Source organism: Ranitomeya variabilis, chromosome 2 (genome assembly GCF_051348905.1).
Source record: "Ranitomeya variabilis isolate aRanVar5 chromosome 2, aRanVar5.hap1, whole genome shotgun sequence".
NCBI classification, from domain to species: domain Eukaryota; kingdom Metazoa; phylum Chordata; class Amphibia; order Anura; family Dendrobatidae; genus Ranitomeya; species Ranitomeya variabilis.
This window is the reverse complement of record NC_135233.1, coordinates 184,319,277-184,341,002: the sequence shown is the minus strand read 5'-3', so window position 1 is coordinate 184,341,002 and position 21,726 is coordinate 184,319,277. Positions and strand designations below refer to the sequence as shown.

The window sequence follows — 21,726 nt, the reverse complement described above, 5'->3', positions numbered from 1 at the left end:
CCGACGGGTGACATGTGTGTCTGAATGCCAGCGGTGATCCATATTCCACAGCGGCTCCCACTCGCGCACCTCCTCGATGAGTTGCTCTACATCGATGCCGGTGATGTCCTCAACATCCGAGTCGGGAGCACGCTGTGAAGACTGAAAAGAAAACAAACAAAAAATGTAATACACTGAAACCAAAAACTACAGCGAAAAAAATAAATAAATAAATAAAAATAAAAAATACTCACTGCTGGCTGACCACGGCGGCGACCACCACATCGACTCCGGGAGCGGCTGGGAGGATCCTCCTGGCGTTGGCCTGAATGTGCAGCCGACTAAAACAAAAGAAAAATAGTTATCTTTTATATAGGCATATGTTGAATGTGTACAGTGATGTATGATGATCTGTTTTGTGTTGGGTGCACTGTGATGTGTGAAGCAACTGTTTCGACACAACTTACACTCTGTGCGCCCGCTCCTGGCATTTCTCCACCCATCTCGTCCCCTTCTGAGAGCCCCTCGGCTGCTTCAGCTTCCTGTGAAAACATAATTAATGCATATAGTGATTAACAGAAATTTTATTTCACACCCAAAAAAATTTAAAACATTTTTAACTGACCGCTACACGCGGTCTCTCTGGAGGAGGGCTATCAGAAGAGGACATTCTTGCTGTTGTCCCAGGTGTCTCTGTAAGTATAAAGACACTAGTAATCTGCTATACACATTGAATTGGCAGATTTAGGGTCTTCAAAACTTACAGCTGGAAATTGGCTTGCTGGGTGCACGTGGCTGTTGGTCCCTGGCAAAGGTGTTCCTGGTGGCTGTTGACTGGCAAGGTGGTTGGGGTTCACCCGGTGGGTCTGTAAGTATAAAAAATGTATAGTTATACCCACCCCCAAAGTCATCTAAAAGATTTATTAACCACCCTTCTCAAAGTATGTGAGCTATGTTCATGCAGACCAACACCAACATTTTTGAGAAACAAACCCAAAAACAAATAGATCCAAGGCACACCAGTTAGAGCTGGATTCCCTACTTCAATAGTATGTGCAAGCTGTAAGACCATTTCCCCCTACCCCCCCCCAAAAAAAAACCCTCTTGTACAATTGAAATGCCTACACACCAGTTCAAAATGTATTGATCACATATGTGATTTTAAAAGATCCCTTTAAAAAAAAAAAAAATTTCCCTTTAAAAAAGTTTAGATTACCTTTTATCTTAAAAAATAAACCCTGAACCAACACAGTATTGCATGTGTGGCCATTTGTACATACACCAGTTTAAAATTTACCTTTATGAAATGATACTACGGACATTTTTTAGAAAATTTTTATTAATTCTTTTTTATTTATTTATTTATTTATTTTTTTACCATCACAATAGGAGCAAAAATGCTCTTTATTTTAAATACAAGTACATCAACTAGAAATGTTTTCAACAATAAAAAAAAATTTTTTAAAGAAAAAACAAAACACACGCAAGACACACACTCACACACTGAAACCACATGCTGCACACACCACACTACTTTGTAAATACATCACAGAAAAAAAAAATGCATGTGCACTCAACGCACGTGAGTGCACGGACGCATGCACCCGCAATAAAAAACCCAGACACATGCACGAAAGAACACAGGTACAGGCATAACGCACGCGAACACACAAAAGCACACAGCCGTACACAAACACACACACAGACTCGCACACACCCGCATGCACCAACACACATACGCCAAAATGGCAGGACTCAGACTGGAGCTGGACGCTGGCTGTCTTCACAGTGGAAGGCCTCGTGCTGGAGCTGGAATCTCGCAGGACGCTGACTGTTGAAGGACGATGGCAGGCCTCTGCTGTATTCAGGTTTAGCTCTGGCTGTATTCAGTAGTACGCCATACAGACACAAACACATGCACACAGACACATACGCACACAAAAATGGCAGTTTTAGTACTCACAATGGCTGGAAGGCTGCAGCTTGAGGTTCTGTAGCTGGCAGGCTGGGCAGATGCTGGCAGGCTTCTTGCTTCTTCAAAAGTAGCTGGCACATTTGGAGTTGAAGGCCCAGGCCTGGTTTATATAGATTTGGGGGTGTCTGGTGAATTGGCAACAAAATCCTGCTTCTGAGCATGCTCAGTGTTAAAAAACGCATTGCAGCGCTGCATTGCATCGTACGACATGTCTCGACGGATCCTGCGTCCATAGGCTTCCATTGTAGCGAACGACGCATGCCGCAGCGCGACACGTTTTTTAGGCGGAGACAAAAAAGTTACAATCAACGTTTTTTCCAGACGTGTCGCCAAATTCCGACGCATCCGACGCACACAACGCGTGTCAATCTGTCGCGATGCGTCGCCAATACAAGTCTATGGGGAAAAAAACGCATCCTGCGGGAGAATTTGCAGGATGTGTTTTTTTCACAAAACGATGCTTTGAGACGTCCGCAGAAAAATGCTAGTGTGAAAGTAGCCTAAGACACGCATCTATTACTAATCTTATAGTTGTAATGTTTGTAAATAAAGACATAGCAAATATAAAATTCTTTATTTGAAAATAACACAGACTCCTTTAATATTCTAAATTAAACCATACTTACTGCCACACCTAATTCCCCGATGCCCTCGATCTCCTGTAATAAAAGTAAAATAATAAACCAACAACATACCACACCTGTCCGTTGTTGTGTCCCACGCTGTAATCCATGGCTGGAGGCTAAATAGTTTTCAACCAGGACAGAGCAAGATGTGACGATCCTTCTGAAAACCACTAGTGAATGAGCTGCTCAGAGCACAGCATCATTCACCAGCGGTGACATCATCACGGCCAGGCTAAACTGAGGCGACCTCTTGACCGTGGGAAAAAGCTGGTGATGATGTCACTGCTGGTGAATGATGCTGCACTTGTCCCTCATGTCCGTGCTGCCCGTCAGTCAGAATGGTGTACATATGAACGTCCGTCCTCCATGTCAGTGCTGCCCGTCAGAACGGTGTACGTATGAACGCCCGTCCGTCCCCCATGTCAGTGCTGCCTCGGGACGGTGTACGTATGAACGCCCATCCCCCATGTCAGTGCTGCCTCGGGACGGTGTACGTATGAACGCCCATCCTCCATGTTTCTTGCGGTTGTGGTGACAGAACACACGGCACCGTTCCAGAAACCATCATGGCTGCTGGGTAGTCAGTACACATGGTGAGTGGGTGACGTACCCGGAAGAGGGCGTGCCCTCCACAATCGTGGTCAGCAGTGAGGTGGCAGCGAGCTCCTGGGACGTCGTAGGGGATCTCGGCTGTGGGGGCGTCATGGAGCCGTAAGTACTTGCAGTGATGGAGAAGCCCCCCGTGTGCACCGCGTTAACCCTGTCCTGTCTGTGAGGCTATTCGCTGCCCTTACAGATCCGCCTGCTTGTCGTGTACGGGCAGGAGCAGGTCTATGTATGGTGCCTGGGTAATGCCAGCCTCTGTGGACAAGAAAGCGTCCCCCGGCACATGCTGGTAGTGGGAGGGACGTATCAGATGGGCATCCTATGCCAACAAGTAACTGGGCATGAGGCACTGGGCATGAGGCAGCGGTTAAGGCCCGTACCTCTGCCGGGTGTGTGGTGGTAGGAGGGGACCATTGATGAGTGCAGTCAGTGACCCTTGTCCTGGAGGACTCTGACCCACCGTGTTGTCCCTTGGTAATTTGTCATCAGATCTGCTATAAAGTACAAGTATCAGGAGATGTCATGGCTGCAGCTCCTACATGGCGGATCCGGGCATAGCGGCACGTCTGGGGTAATGCCTACGATATTCTATGTAGGAGCGCACACTGCTGGCCCTAACCACTACTGAGCCTGTCGCCGTGAAAATGCCGCCCAATCCGCAGGCACCATATTATAGGGCCGATATATTTTTGTGAGATTCACTGATTTCATCGTTTAATTCTCTGCTGTTTCTGGGGTCTTTGGTCCGGGGGCAGTCCTGCCACTGACTGCCCGCTTTATTTGTAATCGAGAGCATACATTGATATCGGTCAGTCACTGTTGGACTACACACTGGACCAAAGACCCTGGAAACAGCAGAGAATGAAATGATGAAAACGCAGGTTAGACCGAATCTTATGTCACCCAACTGGAGGTGATAAGAGGTGATTGGTGGGGGTGCTGGGTGTCGGACCCCCACAAATCTGATATTACTGACCTACCTGTGTCTGGTTGCACCATATTGATATTGTTTCATCAATATGAGATCGGTGGGCTCCAACACTTTTCTCCCCCAATGACCAACTATTTGCTCTCTCAGATATCACTGTAGACACTTCTGTCAGAGCTGCACAGCTCCGCTGTATTCATTGTGTAGCCCCCACTGCTGGGTTCTGCAGAACAGCTCCGTCTCATAGGCTCTGTTCACCATGAATACATCAAATACCCTCTGTACGCTATGGGTGCCGGTCCCCACCTATCTCATTGCCATGGCTCATCCAAAGCGTAATGTAGCAAACGTCAGCTAAAACCAAAATGGCAAGATGTAATACATGGGCGTGCTAGGAAAACCTCAAGCATTAAGGCTATATGCGCACAATGAGTAAATTGATGCTGAAATTTCTGTATCTGTTTAGCAGGAAATATACAGCTGCAAAAACGCGTGTTGTTGGTGCGTTTTTACGCTTCGTTTTTTTTTTACTGATTTGAGTTACGTCAATGGTGAAAAGGGCCCAGAGAATGGACATGCAGCAGATTATTTTCTGAACCAAACCTGCAAGTAAAAAATACTTAACTTGTTAACAAGCCCTAATATACCGTAGCTGTTTGTATACAAGCTATCCTAAGGCTAGGCCGTCAGTAAGGTGTGACCCAAGTGTTTGTATATTGTACTGTACATCTAGCCGGGCAGAGAGCAGAATATGCTGTCGCCATGTAAGGAAGCCCATACACCTGCTAAACCTGATGGCCTGTTTAATCCCTTAGCTGGAGGAGAAGGAAGGGCTGTTAGGCTACGTTCACACGATCCGGATTTTGATCCGGATCCGTAGCGGATTTTCAGCTGCGGATCCGGATCAGTTTTCCATGTTGGTTACAGTACAATGTAACCCAATGGAAAACCAAAACCGCTGTGCTAACGATCCGTTTTTCCGCTGGAAAATCCGCGCGGATTTTCCAGCGGAAAAAAGAAGTAGCATGTCAATTCTTTCAGCGGATTCCGCACCGGTTTTCCAGCAGCTCCAATAGGAAACTGCTATTGGAAACCCGCAGTGGAAAACGCTGAAGAAAAAGGATCAGAAAATGCAGCTCAAATTCACTGCGGAATTTAGCTGCCGTTTTCCAAAAACGGGCAGGAAAAAAAAAGGATGTAAATCCTGATCGTGTGAACGTAGCCTGATAGGTATCTCGCCACTGCTGAAACCCAGGACGAGGCTATGTGACTGACATGTCATGCATTCCCCATGTGGCGTGTTTTTTTTTATTTTACGTGAAGTTATTTTGTTTTTTCTTACAAGCAGCTATGTTATCTGAAGAGTCTTCATATAGACAGGAATGACATTATTGGAGGTGCGCAGACCTAATTCTGCAGTGCTGTACGTCGTCGGTGAAAGTGCACAGACAGGTTTCTGTAAGCACTGTGATGTCACGGGTGGCTGACCTTTGTCATAGGATGTGAGCTTTGCATGTCTGCTTTCCTGGTCACCTCGACACAGTATCCACTAACCTATAAACCTCCTAAATAAATATTAGGCTTGTAGGTTTGCACATAAAGGGATCCAATAAAGAAAGGCACTTGTGTATATTTGCACACTGTTTCTGTATTGGCCACCATAGTTTGTAATGTGCTTTTAACTCCTTAATAGTGATGAGCGAGCGTTCTCGTATAACTTGTTATCAGAGTGTCTGGGCGTGCTGGGATAATATATTCCAGTCCCTGAGGCTGCATGTTTTGCGTCTGTTAGCCACAACACATGTGAGGATTGCCTGTTTATTTGGTAATCCCCGCATATGTTGAGGTATGGGCACATGGTCACTAAACGCTGTCGGTTGGACGCTGCGTACTTGCGCAGCGTCCAGCTGTTGCAGCAGAGTGGTTGGGATTTCTTGAAATGCCATGCCCACTATGTGTGCACAGCCGACTGCGGATCACCTGCTGAGACGGACATGTGGTGCGTCTTTCCAGACCACAGCATTTCTATTTATCTTGTGGGTATATAAAACAGAACCCGGCACGCAACTTTGCAATGAGAAGGAATTGGTTTTATTCAGTCCCAAAATAGTTAGACGTTTCGGTCCCAACAGGAGACCTTCATCAGTAACATATTTTGGAAGATGGAGTTGGAAATAAAGCGTAGGGTGGCTGTAGATAATCAAAAGTCTATGCAGTCATCGTTTGATGTCGTCTAGTGAACAGTGGATGCAGCCTGTAGTGATTCTGCCCTCGCGGCCTCCACCGCTGTTTGATATTCAGTTTACCAAATACTGTACTGGAAAAAGGAAAAGAAAATTCCTAACAAAGTGATATTGTGAAAATCATGGAATTTCTGTTTTTTATGAAGGGAGTGAGTCACCTCCAAAACTCAAATCACTTATCTACTATATAATTGCCTAAGGGTACTTCCGTCTTTCTGTCCTTCTGTCACGGTTATTCGTTCGCTGATTGGTCTCGGCAGCAGCCTGTCATGGCTGCCGCGACCAATCAGCGACGCGCACAGTCCAGAAAAAAATGGCCGCTCCTTACTCCCCGCACTCACTGCCCGGCGCCCGCAAACACCGCTCACACAGGGTTAATGCCGGCGGTAACGGACCGCGTTATGCCGCGGGTAACGCACTCCGTTACCGCCGCTATTAACCCTGTGTGTCCCCAACTTTGTACTATTGACGCTGCCTATGCGGCATCAATAGTACAAAATGTAATGTTAAAAATAATAATAAAAAAAAAACCTGCTATACTCACCCTCTGTAGTCCGCTGAGCCACTCGCGCCGCCCGCCATCTTCCGTTGCAGCTTGCGGTGGCAAAGATGGTATGGCAGCAGGACCTGCCATGACGTCACGGTCATGTGACCGCGACGTCATCACAAGTCCTGCGCGGCAAGGACCTGACGTGACGTCACGGTCATGTGACCACTACACGGTCATGTGACCGTGACGTCATCACAAGACCTGCGCTCAGACCAACCCTGGGACCGGAAGCTGCCGTGGACTACAAGGGGCCCTCGGAAAGGTGAGTATATGTTTATTTTTTAACCTGTGACAAACGTGGCAGGGCAATATACTACGTGACTGGCTAATATACTACGTGGCTCTGTGCTGTATACTACGTCACTGGGCAATATACTACGTCACTGGGCAATATACTACGTCCCTGGGCAATATACTACGTGGCTCTGTGCTGTATACTACGTCACTGAGCAATATACTACGTGACTGGGCAATATACTACGTCGCTGGGCAATATACTACGTCGCTGGGCAATATACTACGTAACTGGGCAATATACTACAGCGCTGAGCAATATACTACGTGGCTGGGCAATATACTACGCGGCTGGGCAATATACTACGCGGCTGGGCAATATACTACGCGGCTGGGCAATATACTACGCGGCTGGGCAATATACTACGCGGCTGGGCAATATACTACGCGGCTGGGCAATATACTACGCGACTGGGCAATATACTACGTCGCTGGGCAATATACTACGTAACTGGGCAATATACTACAGCGCTGAGCAATATACTACGTCGCTGGGCAATATACTAAATACTACGTGGCTGGGCAATATACTACGTGACTGGGCAATATACTACGTAACTGGCCAATATACTACGTGGACATGCATATTCTAGAATACCCGATGCGTTAGAATCGGGCCACCATCTAGTACATTCATAAATAGGACTTAACCCCTATAAAAGTCATACTTGTACTTTAAATATTAATGCATTTTCTATAAAAAAAAATAAAAAATCTATTAGATACATTATGTAAGTGAAGGCTCCTCTATGTACTCTCAGCGTGCCAAAGGGCTCATTGCACTTTTACGCCCCTCAAATATGTTGATTGACAGCTCTTGCTTTGATGCGCTGTCTGAATTGAATCAGGAGCAAACCACCTCGGCTACTGTCTGTGTGTGCAGGTGCATGCTTATCCTCCGCTACTGTCTGTGTGCAGGTGCATGCTCATCCTCAGCTACTGTCTGTGTGTGCAGGTGCATGCTCATCCTCAGCTACTGTCTGTGTGTGCAGGTGCATGCTCATCCTCAGCTACTGTCTGTGTGTGTGCAGGTGCATGCTCATCCTCAGCTACTGTCTGTGTGTGTGTGCAGGTGCATGCTCATCCTCAGCTACTGTCTGTGTGTGTGTGTGCAGGTGCATGCTCATCCTCAGCTACTGTCTGTGTGTGCAGGTGCATGCTCATCCTCAGCTACTGTCTGTGTGTGCAGGTGCATGCTCATCCTCAGCTACTGTCTGTGTGTGCAGGTGCATGCTAATCCTCAGCTACTGTCTGTGTGTGCAGGTGCATGCTCATCCTCAGCTACTGTCTGTGTGTGCAGGTGCATGCTCATCCTCAGCTACTGTCTGTGTGTGCAGGTGCATGCTCATCCTCAGCTACTGTCTGTGTGTGCAGGTGCATGCTCATCCTCAGCTACTGTCTGTGTGCAGGTGCATGCTCATCCTCAGCTACTGTCTGTGTGTGTGTGCAGGTGCATGCTCATCCTCAGCTACTGTCTGTGTGTGTGTGCAGGTGCATGCTCATCCTCAGCTACTGTCTGTGTGTGTGCAGGTGCATGCTCATCCTCAGCTACTGTCTGTGTGTGTGCAGGTGCATGCTCATCCTCAGCTACTGTCTGTGTGTGTGCAGGTGCATGCTCATCCTCAGCTACTGTCTGTGTGTGTGCAGGTGCATGCTCATCCTCAGCTACTGTCTGTGTGTGTGTGCAGGTGCATGCTCATCCTCATCCCACCCGCAGCTATCTGCGTAGCCTTTCTGGCTATAAAATATAAGGGGACCCCACGTCATTTTTTTTGGGGGGGGTCTCCTTAATTTAATAGCCAGTAAAGGCTACGCATACAGCTGCGGGCTGATATTCATAGCCTAGAGAGGGGCCATGGGTATTACCCCCTTCCCAGGCTACAAAAATTGGCCGTCGGCTTTCCCCCTCTGGCGCAGAAAATTGTGCGGGAGCCCATGCCATTTTTTTTCCCGTTTTTTTTTTTATATATATAAATTAAACATTCATTAATAAACATCATCCTTGCTATTACATATCTAGTACATGGTGGCCCTATTCTAACGCATCAGGTATTCTAGAATATGTATGTATGTACGTCGCGCTGTGAGTGGGGGTTAAATTCTGCGCCAATATCGCAGACTGGTCGCGGCCGACCGCGGAGTATATAGCACAGCGATGTAGTATATAACACAGCCCACGTAGTGTATAGTACAGCCACATAGTATATAGCACAGCCCACGTAGTATATAGCACAGCCCACGTAGTATATAGTACAGCCACATAGTATATAGCACAGCCCACGTAGTATATAGCACAGCCCACGTAGTATATAGCACAGCCCACGTAGTATATAGCACAGCCCACGTAGTATATAGCACAGCCCACGTAGTATATAGCACAGCCCACGTAGTATATAGCACAGCCCACGTAGTATATAGCACAGCCCACGTAGTATATAGCACAGCCCACGCAGTATATAGCACAGCCCACGCAGTATATAGCACAGCCCATGCAGTATATAGCACCCACGTAGTATATAACACAGGCCACGTAGTATATAACACAGCCCACGTAGTATACAGCAGTGTGGGCACCATATCCCTGTGAAAAAAATAATTAAAATAAAAAATAATTATATACTCACCTTCCGTCGCCTCTGCTGCTTTCCCGCTCCTTGCGATGTGGCCTTCAGCTTCCGTTCTCAGAGATGCATTGCGAAATAACCCAGATGGCTTAGCGGTCTCGTGAGACCGCTAAGTCATCTGGGTAATTTCGCAATGCATCTCTGGGAACAGAAGCTGCCGAGAGCATCAGGAGGAGCGGGAAAGCTGGGGAGGCGACGGAAGGTCAGAATAGCATGATTTTTTTTTTTTTTTGTAATTATTTTTAACATATCTTTTTACTATTGATGCTGCATAGCCAGCATCAATAGTAAAAAGTTGGTCTGGGATGGGGAGAAGGGAGGGGCCAATCAGCGACTCAGGATTTCCGTTACAGACAGAAAGACAGATGGAAGTACCCCTTAGATGATTATATAGATAGATGGATAATCTATAGATATATTTATAGATAGATATATCTATAGATACATAGATACTAAACATTGGGCTTGGTATTATCTATCTATTATCTATCATCTATTAATCTATCTATTATCTATCGATATATATATCTAGCGATCTATAGATATATCTAGCGATAGATATATTTAGATAGATAATAGATACGATAGATAGATATGATCGATACAATAGATCTATCACTGGCTCGCTCTTATCTGCATCTCAAAAACATTTCCAGAATTCGCCCTTTTCTTACTTTCGACTCTGCAAAAACTCTTACTGTCTCACTTATTCATTCTCGTCTGGACTATTGTAACTCTCTACTAATTGGCCTACCTTTTACCAGACTCTCCCCGCTCCAATCTGTCCTGAATGCTGCTGCCAGGATCATATTCCTCGCCAACCGTTACACCGATGCCTCTACCTTGTGCCAGTCATTACACTGGCTACCCATCCAATCCAGAATCCAGTACAAAACTACTACCCTCATCCACAAAGCACTCCATGGCTCAGCACCACCCTACATCTCCTCTCTGGTCTCAGTCTACCAACCTACCCGTGCCCTCCGCTCTGCTAATGACCTCAGGTTAGCATCCTCAATAATCAGAACCTCCCACTCCCGTCTCCAAGACTTTACACGTGCGGCGCCGATTCTTTGGAATGCACTACCTAGGTTAATACAATTAATCCCCAATCCCCACAGTTTTAAGCGTGCACTAAAAACTCATTTGTTCAGATTGGCCTACCGCCTCAACGCATTAACCTAATTATCCCTGTGTGGCCTATTAATAAAAAACAACATAATCACGTTCCTCCATCATGTTCTCATACACTTTATGCAGTTAATAGCCTCTGTGTCTGTACTGTTACATACTTAGGCAGTTAACTGGTTCATGCAGCTTTACATGAACACCCGAGCCTTACACTATGGCTGGTCCAAATAACTAAAGCAATTGTTACCATCCACCTCTTGTGTCTCCCCATTTCCTCATAGATTGTAAGCTTGCGAGCAGCAGGGCCCTCATTCCTCCTGGTATCTGTTTTGAACTGTGATTTCTGTTATGCTGTAATGTCTGTTGTCTGTATAAGTCCCCTCTATAAGTTGTAAAGCGCTGCGGAATATGTTGGCGCTATATAAATAAAATTATTATTATTATCTATCTATCTATCTATCTATCTATCTATCTATCTATCTATCTATCTATCTATCTATCTATCTATCCCATATCTATCATCTATCTATAGATCTATCTGTCTGTGTGTCTAAACATTATTCTTCAATGGAGTATGTAAATAAAAAGGTTGGACAAGAAATTACATCACCCTTTTTTTTTTTTTTTGGTATATCTTTATTGAGCTTACAAAAACACACACAAATCCGCATGAAAAAAAGCGTCAAACGCATGAAAAACGCAGGTGACCTGCCAGTGACCTCAGGTGCAGATTTGGTGCAGATTTTACCTGCATCAAATCCTGATCAAATCCTGAATGTGGGGTCTATATTTACCAAATAATTCATGATCTTTAGATATTACTGTAGTATTTTATTATGTTACAGCTTAGGCCTCTTTCACACTTGCGTCGGTACGGGTCCGTCGCTAAGCGTCGGCTCGCCGTACCGACGCACGTTGTGAAATTTCGGCACAACGTGGGCAGCGGATGCAGTTTTTCAACGCATCCGCTGCCCATTCTAAAGTCCGGGGAGGAGGGGGCGGAGTTCCGGCCGCTCATGCACGGTAGGAAATGGCAGACCCGACGTACGAAAAAAACATTCCCTTGAATGTTTTTTCGTGACGGCGGTCCGCCAAATACCGACGCATCCAGTGCACGACAGACGCGACGTATGGCCATACGTTGCGATCCGTCGGCAATACAAGTCTATGGGCAAACAACGCATCCTGCGGGCACATTTGCAGGATCCGTTTTTTACCCAAAACGACGGATTGCGACGGATTACAAAAAACGCTAGTGTGAAAGTAGCCTTAGGCTTCTTTCACACTTCCGTCAGTTGTGCTGCATCAGAGTGCAGTGAACCGACGTATCGACGGACGTTGCAAGATTGGAAGAAAACATGTGCAACGCATCCAGTGTTATGACACAGAGAGAGAGAGAGAGACTTTTCCCCGGGTTGGAAAATGCTTCCAGGCATGCTCAATGTAAAAACTGCATACATAACTGGATTCCTGCATTTCACAGTGTGCGCAGGATCCAGTGTCCATAGGCTACCATTCTGTGCAACGACATGCCGCAGGAGGTGTCGGGGAACGTTTTTCTACTGCAGTCAAAAAACGTTCCTTTGAACGTTTTTTCAAAATGACGGTCCGTCAAATTCCGCAGGATCCAGTGCACGACGGACGAAACGTGTGGCCATCCGTCGTGATACGTCGCTAATGGAAGTCTGTGAGAAAACGCAGAAATTTTTTTTGCAGGATCCTATTTTCTCAAAAAACAACGTATCTCGACGGGGCTACAAAGTCGGAAGTGTGAAAGAGGCCTAGAAGCAGGAGAGGACAGAGGAGAAAGCTTTAGGGCTCAACCTGAAAATGACCAGGGGTAGACAGTGACAGTAGCCTCCAGAGGCCATATTCAGACCAAATCTTAACACCCATGCAACATTTCAAATGGAGTGAGAAAAATATTCTTAACATTCAGTTCATGTATTGTACAAACCAGGACTACGAAGAAGGAGAGTTTGTGAAAACATCAGTTACTGGAAGCAGAACCCATCAAAGGGACTCAGCAATACCGGACTGTCATCCCATGTAGTGAAGCAGAAATAAAAACAATGATTTTTTCATTCAGCAAAGACAGTGAAGTGCATGAAGTGGTAGAAGGCGGCACAAGATTGGCAATGGATGGCATAACTGGTTATGTGACCTGTGAATATGGTTTGCGCTGGTGGCGGCTACTGGACTCTCCAAAGATTGTGAAAATGAAGAAGTAGAAGTGACTTTTTTGCATCCTTCTGTTCCAGCGCCATCATCCTTTGTGTATCCAAGAAAACCAGACATTTTAACCTCTTCCCGACCTGTGACACAGCGTATGCGTCATGAAAGTCGGTGCCAAACCGACCTGTGATGCATATGCTGTGTCACAGAATGATCGCGCTCCTGCAGGTCAGGTGAAAGGGTTAACTCAAATTTTACCCGACCTACAGGAACAGGGGGAGTGGTACTTCAGCCCAGGGGGGGTGGCCTTGCCCCCCTCCCCTCGTGGCTACGGTCGCTCTGATTGGCTGTTTCACTTTCAACAGCCAATCAGAGCAATTTGTAATATTTCACCAATGAAACTTTGTGAAATATTACAATCCAGCCATGGCCGATGCTGCAACATCATCAGCCACGTCTGGAGACCCCGGTATGCCTTCCACCGACTGAAAGTGGCGATCTGCCACCGCTGTCAGTTTTTCCTCCCCTCCGTTATGTCCTCCACTGCAATCATCTCCCCTCCGTCCTGTCGGCACCCCCCCGCTGTCTGATCCCATCTCCCCATACCTCCGGAGTCCCGGGGTCCCTCCCGGTGTTTGTCCGGCTTCTAGGATGGGCGCTGCCATCTTCCAAAATGGCGGGCGCATGCACAGTGCACCCGCCGAATCTGCCAGCAGATTCGTTCATTCATTTTGATCACTGTGATAGATCCCATCACAGTGATCAAAATAAAAAAAAAGTAATGCAACCCCCTTTATCACCCCCATAGGTAGGGAACATAATAAAATAAAGAAAATATATATTTTTTTATTTTTCCACTAGGGTTAGGGTTGCAATTAGGGTTGGAATTAGGCCGGGATCACACATATGCGAGATACAGCCGAGTCTCGCAGGTGAAAACCCAGCTCTCGCTCCGGAGCGTGCAGCTCCATGTATTGCTGTACTGCTGCACGCTCCGCTCCGGAGTGCCTGCGCCAGAGCTGGGTTTTCACCTGCGAGACTCGGCCATATCTCACGTATGTGTGATCCCGGAATTAGGGTTAGGGTTGGAATTAGGCTATGTGCACACGGTGCGGATTTGGCTGCGGATCCTCAGCGGATTGGCCCTGCGGATTCGTAGCAGTTTTCCATCACGTTTACAGTACTACGTAAACCTATGGAAAACCAAATCCGCTCTGCCCATGGTGTGGAAAATACTGCAGGTAAACAGGTATTTTCCGCAGCATGTGAATTCTTTGTGCGGATTCCGCAGCGTTTCACACCTGTTCCTGTATAGGAATCCACAGGTGAAATCCGCACAAAAACACTGGAAATTCGCGGGAAATCTGCAGGTAAAAAAACGCAATGCGTTTTACCTACGGATTTTTCAAAAACACACACAAATCTGCAACGTGGGCACATAGACTTAGGGTTAGGCTACTTTCACAGTAGCGTCATATGAAGCATGTCGCAATGCGACGTGTCGACGTACCGACGCATACTGTGCAAAAAAAAACAACGTGGGCAGCGGATGCAGTTTTACAACGCATCCGCTGCCCCATTGTGATGTCCGGGGAGCGGGGGCTGAGTTCCGGACGCACATGCGCCGTCGGAAATGGCGGACACGACGCACAAAAAAAGTTATATGTAACTTTTTTTGTGCCGACGGCCCAACGCAACACGACGCATCCGTTGCACGACTAATGCAACGTGTGGCAATCCGTCGCAATGCGTCGCTAATGCAAGTCTATGGAGAAAAACGCATCCTGCAAGCAATTTTGCAGGATGCTTTTTTTCTCCAAAACGACGCATTGTGACGTGCGTCGTACGACGCTAGTGTGAAAGCAGCCTTAGGGTTGGAATTAGGGTTAGGGTTGAAAGTAGGGTTAAGGTTAGGGTGTGTTGGGGTTAGGGTTATGGTTATGGTTGGGATTAGGGTTAGGGGTGTGTTGGGGTTAGGGTTGTGATTAGGGTCATGGTTAGAGTTGGGATTAGGGTTAGGGGTGTGTTGGGGTTAGAATTAAGGGGTTTCCACTGTTTAGGCACATCAGGGGTCTCCAAACGCGACATGGTGCCACCATTGATTCCAGCCATTCTTGAGTTGAAAGTCAAATGGTGCTCCCTCCCTTCCGAGCCCCGACGTGTGCCCAAACAGTGGTTTACCCCCACATATGAGTACCAGCATTCTCGGGACAAACTGGACAAAAACTTTTGGGGTCCAATTTCTCCTGTTACGCTTGTGAAAATAAAAAATTGCCGGCTAAAAAATCATTTTTGAGAAAATAAAAATTATTTTTTATTTTCATGGCTCTGCGTTATAAACTTCTGCAAAGTATTTGAGGGTTCAAAGTGCTCACCACACATCTAGATTAGTTCCTGGGGGGTCTAGTTTCCAAAATGGGGTCACTTGTTGGGGAGCTCCAATGTTTAGGCACATCAGGTGCTTTCCAAACGCGATATGGTGTCCGCTAGCGATTGGAGCTAATTTTCCATTCAAAAAGTCAAATGGCGCTCCTACCCTTCCGAGCCCTGCCGTGCGCTCAAACAGTAGTTTGCCCCCACATAAGGGGTATCAGCGTACTCTGGACAAATTGGCCAAAAACTTTTAGGGTCCACTCTCTCTTTTTTCCCTTGGGAAAATACAAAAAATTGTTGCTAAAAGATCATTTTTGTGACTAAAAATTTAAATGTTCATTTTTTCCTTCCATGTTGCTTCTGCTGCTGTGAAATACCTGAAGGGTTAATAAACTTATTGAATGTGGTTTTGAGCACCTTGAGGGTGCAGTTTTAAGGCTGTGGAATCCTTATGCCAACTAATGCAACAAGAATCCTGTGCACATGATCAGTAATTTTAATTGAGTATTTGCGTTGTGTTGTTTTCCTGCAGAATGTCAATTTTTTGTGCGTATTTTTAGTGTTTTTTTCACCCTTTGACTTTAACTGAGTCAGTGAAATCCGCAGCAAAAATGCAGGTATAAAAATGTTTGCAGATTTGCTGTGGATTTCCTGACTTTTTCAAGACTTTTTATGGTGTTTCCCACGCTGTCATCTGTGTGGCATCATGGGAGAAACCGGTGTGGGTGGTCTATTCTGGTGGTAACGTTACCACCGTCAGAGCGCTGCGGGGTCACGCTATAAGATGTCAGCTCGACCCCACAGCTGTGACCCTGCAGAGATACTGTGACCCGTTGTGAAAAGCTTGCCGCAGGTCAGCAGGTGTTGGCTGATGAGACTACTAGTAGTCCCATCAGGCTATGTCTGCTTTCACTGATGACAGTGATGACAGGAGCCGCTGATGGGAGAAGTAGTCTCTTATCAGCCGGCGCCTGTGTTAAAACTTAGAAATAAAAAACTAAAACATGTAAAATAAGTATATGCATATTTAAATAAATATAAAAAAAACACACTCACGAAATCCCCAATGCCCTTGTCTCCTATAAACAATCAAAAATAATAAACCATCATATACTTTCTTGTTCGCCGTAGTGCACGTAATCAATAGTGTCCCACGGCGAGTTCACTTGTAGAACAATCAGTTTTATGACCCAGGTGCACTAATATAATAAATATAAACCAGGGAGGTGCAAAACCAGTAGTAAAAATAATCAATACAAGGGAAGGAAGAAAGCACTACTGTAAATAAAATGCACACTTCTCCTGAAAATCATAAAAAACAATAGTGAAAAATCTTTATTTAGCAGACAAAATAGCAAAAGAAATAAAACCTAATTAAAAACAGATGTGGGTACAAATACTCCATAGTCCTGAGACTATAAATAGAGGGAAAACAGCACATTGCAAGGTATGTGACCCCATATAACGCAATAGGTAAAGTGTCATATGCTTACTATCATATAATATTTGGTACATTCAGACTATGTGCACACGTTCAGGAATTTTCGCATTTATTTACTATAAAAACATGATAAAACCGGGAAAAAAACGCATACATTAAGCATCCTATTAGAATGCAATCCGCATTTTTTGTGCACATGCTGCGTTTTTTTTCCGTGGCAGAATCGCATTCCGGAATAAAACGCAGCATGTTCACTCTTTGTGCGGAATCACGGGGATTCCGCACACATCGAAATGCATTGATCCGCTTACTTTCCACATGTGGCTATGCCCACCATGCGGGAAGTAAGCAGATCATGTGCAGTTGGTACCCAGGGTGGAGGAGAGGAGACTCTCCTCCAGGCCCTGGGAACATGTAATTGTTAAAAAAAAAAAAAAATAGAATTAAAATAAAAAATCGTGATGTTCTCACCTTCTGGCGTCCACGGCAGTCTTCCTGCTCCTCGCGATGCTCCCGTTCCCAGGGATGCTTTGCGGCAATGACCTGTGATGACGTAGCATCTCGCAAGACCGCTACGTCATCTGCGGTCATTGCCGCTAGGCATTATTGGGAACGCGAGTGTCGCGAGGAGCGGGAAGACTGCCGGGGACGCCGGAAGGTGAGAATATCATGATTTTTTATTTTTTTTATTATTTTTAACATTAGATCTTTTTACTATTGATGCTGCATAGGCATTATTATTTTCTCGGCAGACTATTGAGGAATATTGTTTATTATTTTAATTCATTTACAGGAGACGTTGGCTTCATTGGACTGGGCGATAACATAAGTATAGTTTAAATTGACTTGAATAAAGGAGTTTGTGTCATTATTTCAAGTAAAGGACCTTATTTATTTTTCTGGGGTCCCCCTGTAAAGTAGCCAGTAAGGACTAAGCAAACATCTGTTCGACAGGCACAACACATGCAGCGATGCATGGATATACAGGAACATGCTTTTACGCAACTCAAACCTAGTATTCAAACATGCCGAAGATGCTTTTGCACGTGCTTGGATAACACATGATCCGGGCTTGCACGCCCGCTTATCACTAGTTATACACAATGGATTAATTAGTATTGTGAGAACCGTTGCTTCACTCATTGATACCTTGGGGACCATTTGAAGAATATCATCCCACAGATCATCACTAATTGGGATACCCCTATAAGTGCTCACAAACTCTTGTTTGGGCAGACCGCAGGGCTTGGAAGGGAAGGAGCGCTATTTGATTTTTGGAGTGCAAAATTGTCTGGAATAGATTGTGGACACCATATCGCATTTGGAGAACTGTCAAGGCTCCAGAACAGCAGTAATTGACAGCTGTTGACACAGAACTGTCACTTAGAGTTTTCACACAGTGACAGTTTTAATCATGACGAACATAGCACGTCATGATGCGGACACTGACACCTGGCCATGACATGCTGTGTCCGTCATTCATATAATTTATGATGGGCTAGGCCCTTCTTGAACTGTGTGAATTGATGAAGCTCTCTGATGAGTAAATCACTATTTTCGTTCTATGCTCTTATGGTAAAGTTGATGTTTGGAAAAGCCTCTAACGCCGGGTTCACATCAGCGTATGTGTGCGCAGCGTATACCTGCGTACTGATTCTCATGCGTACATATATTAAACATTGTGTACACCGGGACATGCGTTTGCATCAGTTCGCATGCGGATGCGTGCATTGTTTAGCGGTGTGCGGCAAACGCAACATGTTGCATTTTTTGAGGCATCAAATATGCGCAGGAGTGCATCAAAACAACACAGTACTGTCTATGGGAACGCATTGGTACGCTAGGACTTGCGTACTCATGCATTCAATACGCATGCCTGCTTCAGACTGCGCATGTCCAGGAAATTATTTCATCACCTCCACCATGCGCATAAACAACGCAAATGCACACGCAGCGGGTTTTTTTTGGCGTCATGCTTAAGATGATGCGGAGTAAAAACGCAGCATAAGCATGCGTCTGCGCATGCAGATGATACTCTGCGCACAGAAACGCTAATATGTACTTAGCCTAAGATATACTTGCCATTTAGTAAGAAATGTTGTGTAACACCATAGCTCCTTATGGCGTTTAGTAGTCACTCATGTTATTTATCTGTTTATTGCAGGTTGGCCCCCATGCGCCTGTACACACTGTCAAAGCGTTACTTTGTCTTGGTGTTTGTTGTATTTTTCCTGTGCTTTGGATTAACGCTTTTTATTGGAATAGCAGGTAAATCTTTCCAATTTTCTCAGCACTGTATAAAAGTGACGTGAGTGTGTAGTTATACAATGTTGTACATTCGAGTTTGTGTATAAAGTTTGATTAAGGGCTTTGTTTGGACAATTTCTTACAGGGGTCCTATGATTAAAGTGAACCTGAAGGTTTATCCACACTGTCCAATCCTCGGGCAGCCGGTATCAGGCACCCGGCCATTCATATTTGACTGAAATGCTGCAACGATTCAGAGAAAAAACCTTTCTCCTATAGTGACAGGCGTCTCCCTGCATGTATTGGAAAAGAGCTGTCAGTCACTTTCAGCGGGCAAGGAGAAGCCACCACCTGTCCAACTAGTCTGGGCAGCTTGCTCTCCACCAGCTTTTAAAATAAGTTCTTCTCTGGAACACCGCGGCATGTCAGTCAGATATTCCAACATACTTGGCTGCGATCATACAGCCAGCGCCTGATACGTGCTGCGTGTGAGTCAAGCAGCATGTATACACCGTCAGGTTCATTTTACACTGGTCACACATTGTTCCTCTGTCAAAAAAGGCAGCCAGCAATAATCAATGGTGAAATTTTACTACAAGCGTTCACAGTTGCAAAAATGGCAGCCCTACTATGTAGTGTTTATATATACAGATCTGGCAAAAATCAAGAGACCACCACATCAAAGCCCTGTCATGGGCAGCCCAATCTCCAGACCTGAACCCTCATTGAAAACCTCCGAAATATAATCAAGAGGATGATGGATAGTCACAAGCCATCAAACAAAGAAGAACTGCTTACATTTTTGCGAAGTAACTAATACCACAGCTCTCAAAATAATAACCGCATAATAAAAATTATATTGATAAAATGATAAATAGTATAATTATATGAATTGTGCTAAGAGTGTGGCAGAAAACAAATGGTGACCAGTTCGTGACAAGGTGGAACCAACACCAAAGCACAGATTGAAAGAAAGAAAGAAAGAAAAATTTCCAGACGTAGATCCGTATAGAACTAATTTTTATTTATATCATCTGATAATGCGGCAAAATACAATAAAAAGGTTAATAACACCACAATGTGCACACAATAAATATTTATCATAGTATAATTTTATCCCATTTTTTTATCAGCTAATGAGGGGATTTTATCAATTTATTTATAATGAGCAAATAAAAAAGTGGGATTGATTAAGTATAAAAATACTTATAATTATATAAGTGCACCATGTGCAAGTATAAGTAAAAAAAAGGGGGAAAAACCCAAAATAATGAGTGTCCGAATTCAAAATGTGCAAGAAAGTGCAATGTGATTCAAGACCATTGCAAGTCTCACATGCGGCACAGGAACAAGTGCTCCAACAAAAGAATGCCAGTAAAATTTATATCACAGCACATGTAATGCGCAAAATACCTTGAGGGGACTCCAAATCTGTGCGCGCACCTGTTGCCTGACGCGCTTTTCGGTTAACCTTCCTTCATCAGGGGGAGTAAAGGTAAAATGAAAAGCGCCCTATATTTATACTTCCTATCGTTGGTGATATAGCGCGATCCGGGAATATTCTGCGCATGAGCCGCCAGGAGGTCGCAGGAATCCCGGCGTGCCGCGTCACGTGACCGAATGCACAGCATTATGGGTCCAGCATTACCAAGGCCACAGCGACGCGGTGAACCAGGGCACAAGGACACAGGCCGCGTACGCGCACTACCAGGAGTGCGATATCATTCTGTCCAGCTAATGGAAGCAAAGCAGAAGAACACTGCATAGAATAACCATATTGGCGGCCGGGTAAATAGATCACAAGCCATAACGACATACATAAATCCATATTATATCCCATTAGACACAGATACAAAACAAACAGAACAAAAGACCACGTATATTTGATAATGAAAGAGAAAAAGGGGAATTAAATGATACCAAAGAAAAGAGTAAGGGTACTGTCACACAGTGGCACTTTGATCGCTACGACGGTACGATCCGTGACGTTCCAGCGATATCCATACGATATCGCAGTGTCTGACACGCAGCAGCGATCAGGGACCCCGCTGAGAATCGTACGTCGTAGCAGATAGTTTGGAACTTTATTTCGTCGCTGGTTCTCCCGCTGTCATCGCTGGATCGTTGTGTGTGACAGCGATCCAGCGATGCGTTCGCTTGTAACCAGGGTAAACATCGGGTTACTAAGCGCAGGGCCGCGCTTAGTAACCCGATGTTTACCGTGGTTACCAGCGTAAAAGTAAAAAAAAAAAAAACCATACATACTCACGTTCCGGTGTCCTTCAGGTCCCTTGCCGTCTGCTTCCCGCTCTGACTGACTGCCGGCCGGAAAGTAAGAGCAGATCACAGCGGTGATCTGCGGCCCTGCGCTTAGTAACCCGATGTTTACCCTGGTTACCCGGGACCTCGGCATCGTTGGTCGCTGGAGAGCGGTCTGTGTGACAGCTCCCCAGCGACCACACAACGACTTTCCAACGATCACGGTCAGGTCGTATCGCTGGTCGTGATCGTTGGAAAGTTGCAGAGTGTGACAG

The 21,726-nt window shown here is 45.4% G+C and overlaps 1 protein-coding gene across 4 annotated transcripts in view; it reads left to right on the top strand.

The window, feature by feature from the left end:
- The window catches only part of TMEM181 (transmembrane protein 181), a 260,203-nt gene that overhangs the window by 96,929 nt on the left and 141,548 nt on the right, over window positions 1–21,726 (top strand). Inside the window, exons 1-2 of one of the 4 annotated variants that reach the window (XM_077283282.1) lie at window positions 1,361–3,173; window positions 19,110–19,213. The exons of 1 other annotated variant lie outside the window; for it this stretch is intronic. In XM_077283282.1, coding sequence (XP_077139397.1) covers window positions 3,094–3,173; window positions 19,110–19,213 — 184 coding nt within the window. In that variant the 5' untranslated portion in view covers window positions 1,361–3,093. Of the gene's footprint in view, window positions 1–1,360; window positions 3,292–19,109; window positions 19,214–21,726 lie in introns of those variants that run through there. 2 more of the 4 variants (XM_077283283.1, XM_077283281.1) reach the window with 2 other exon arrangements.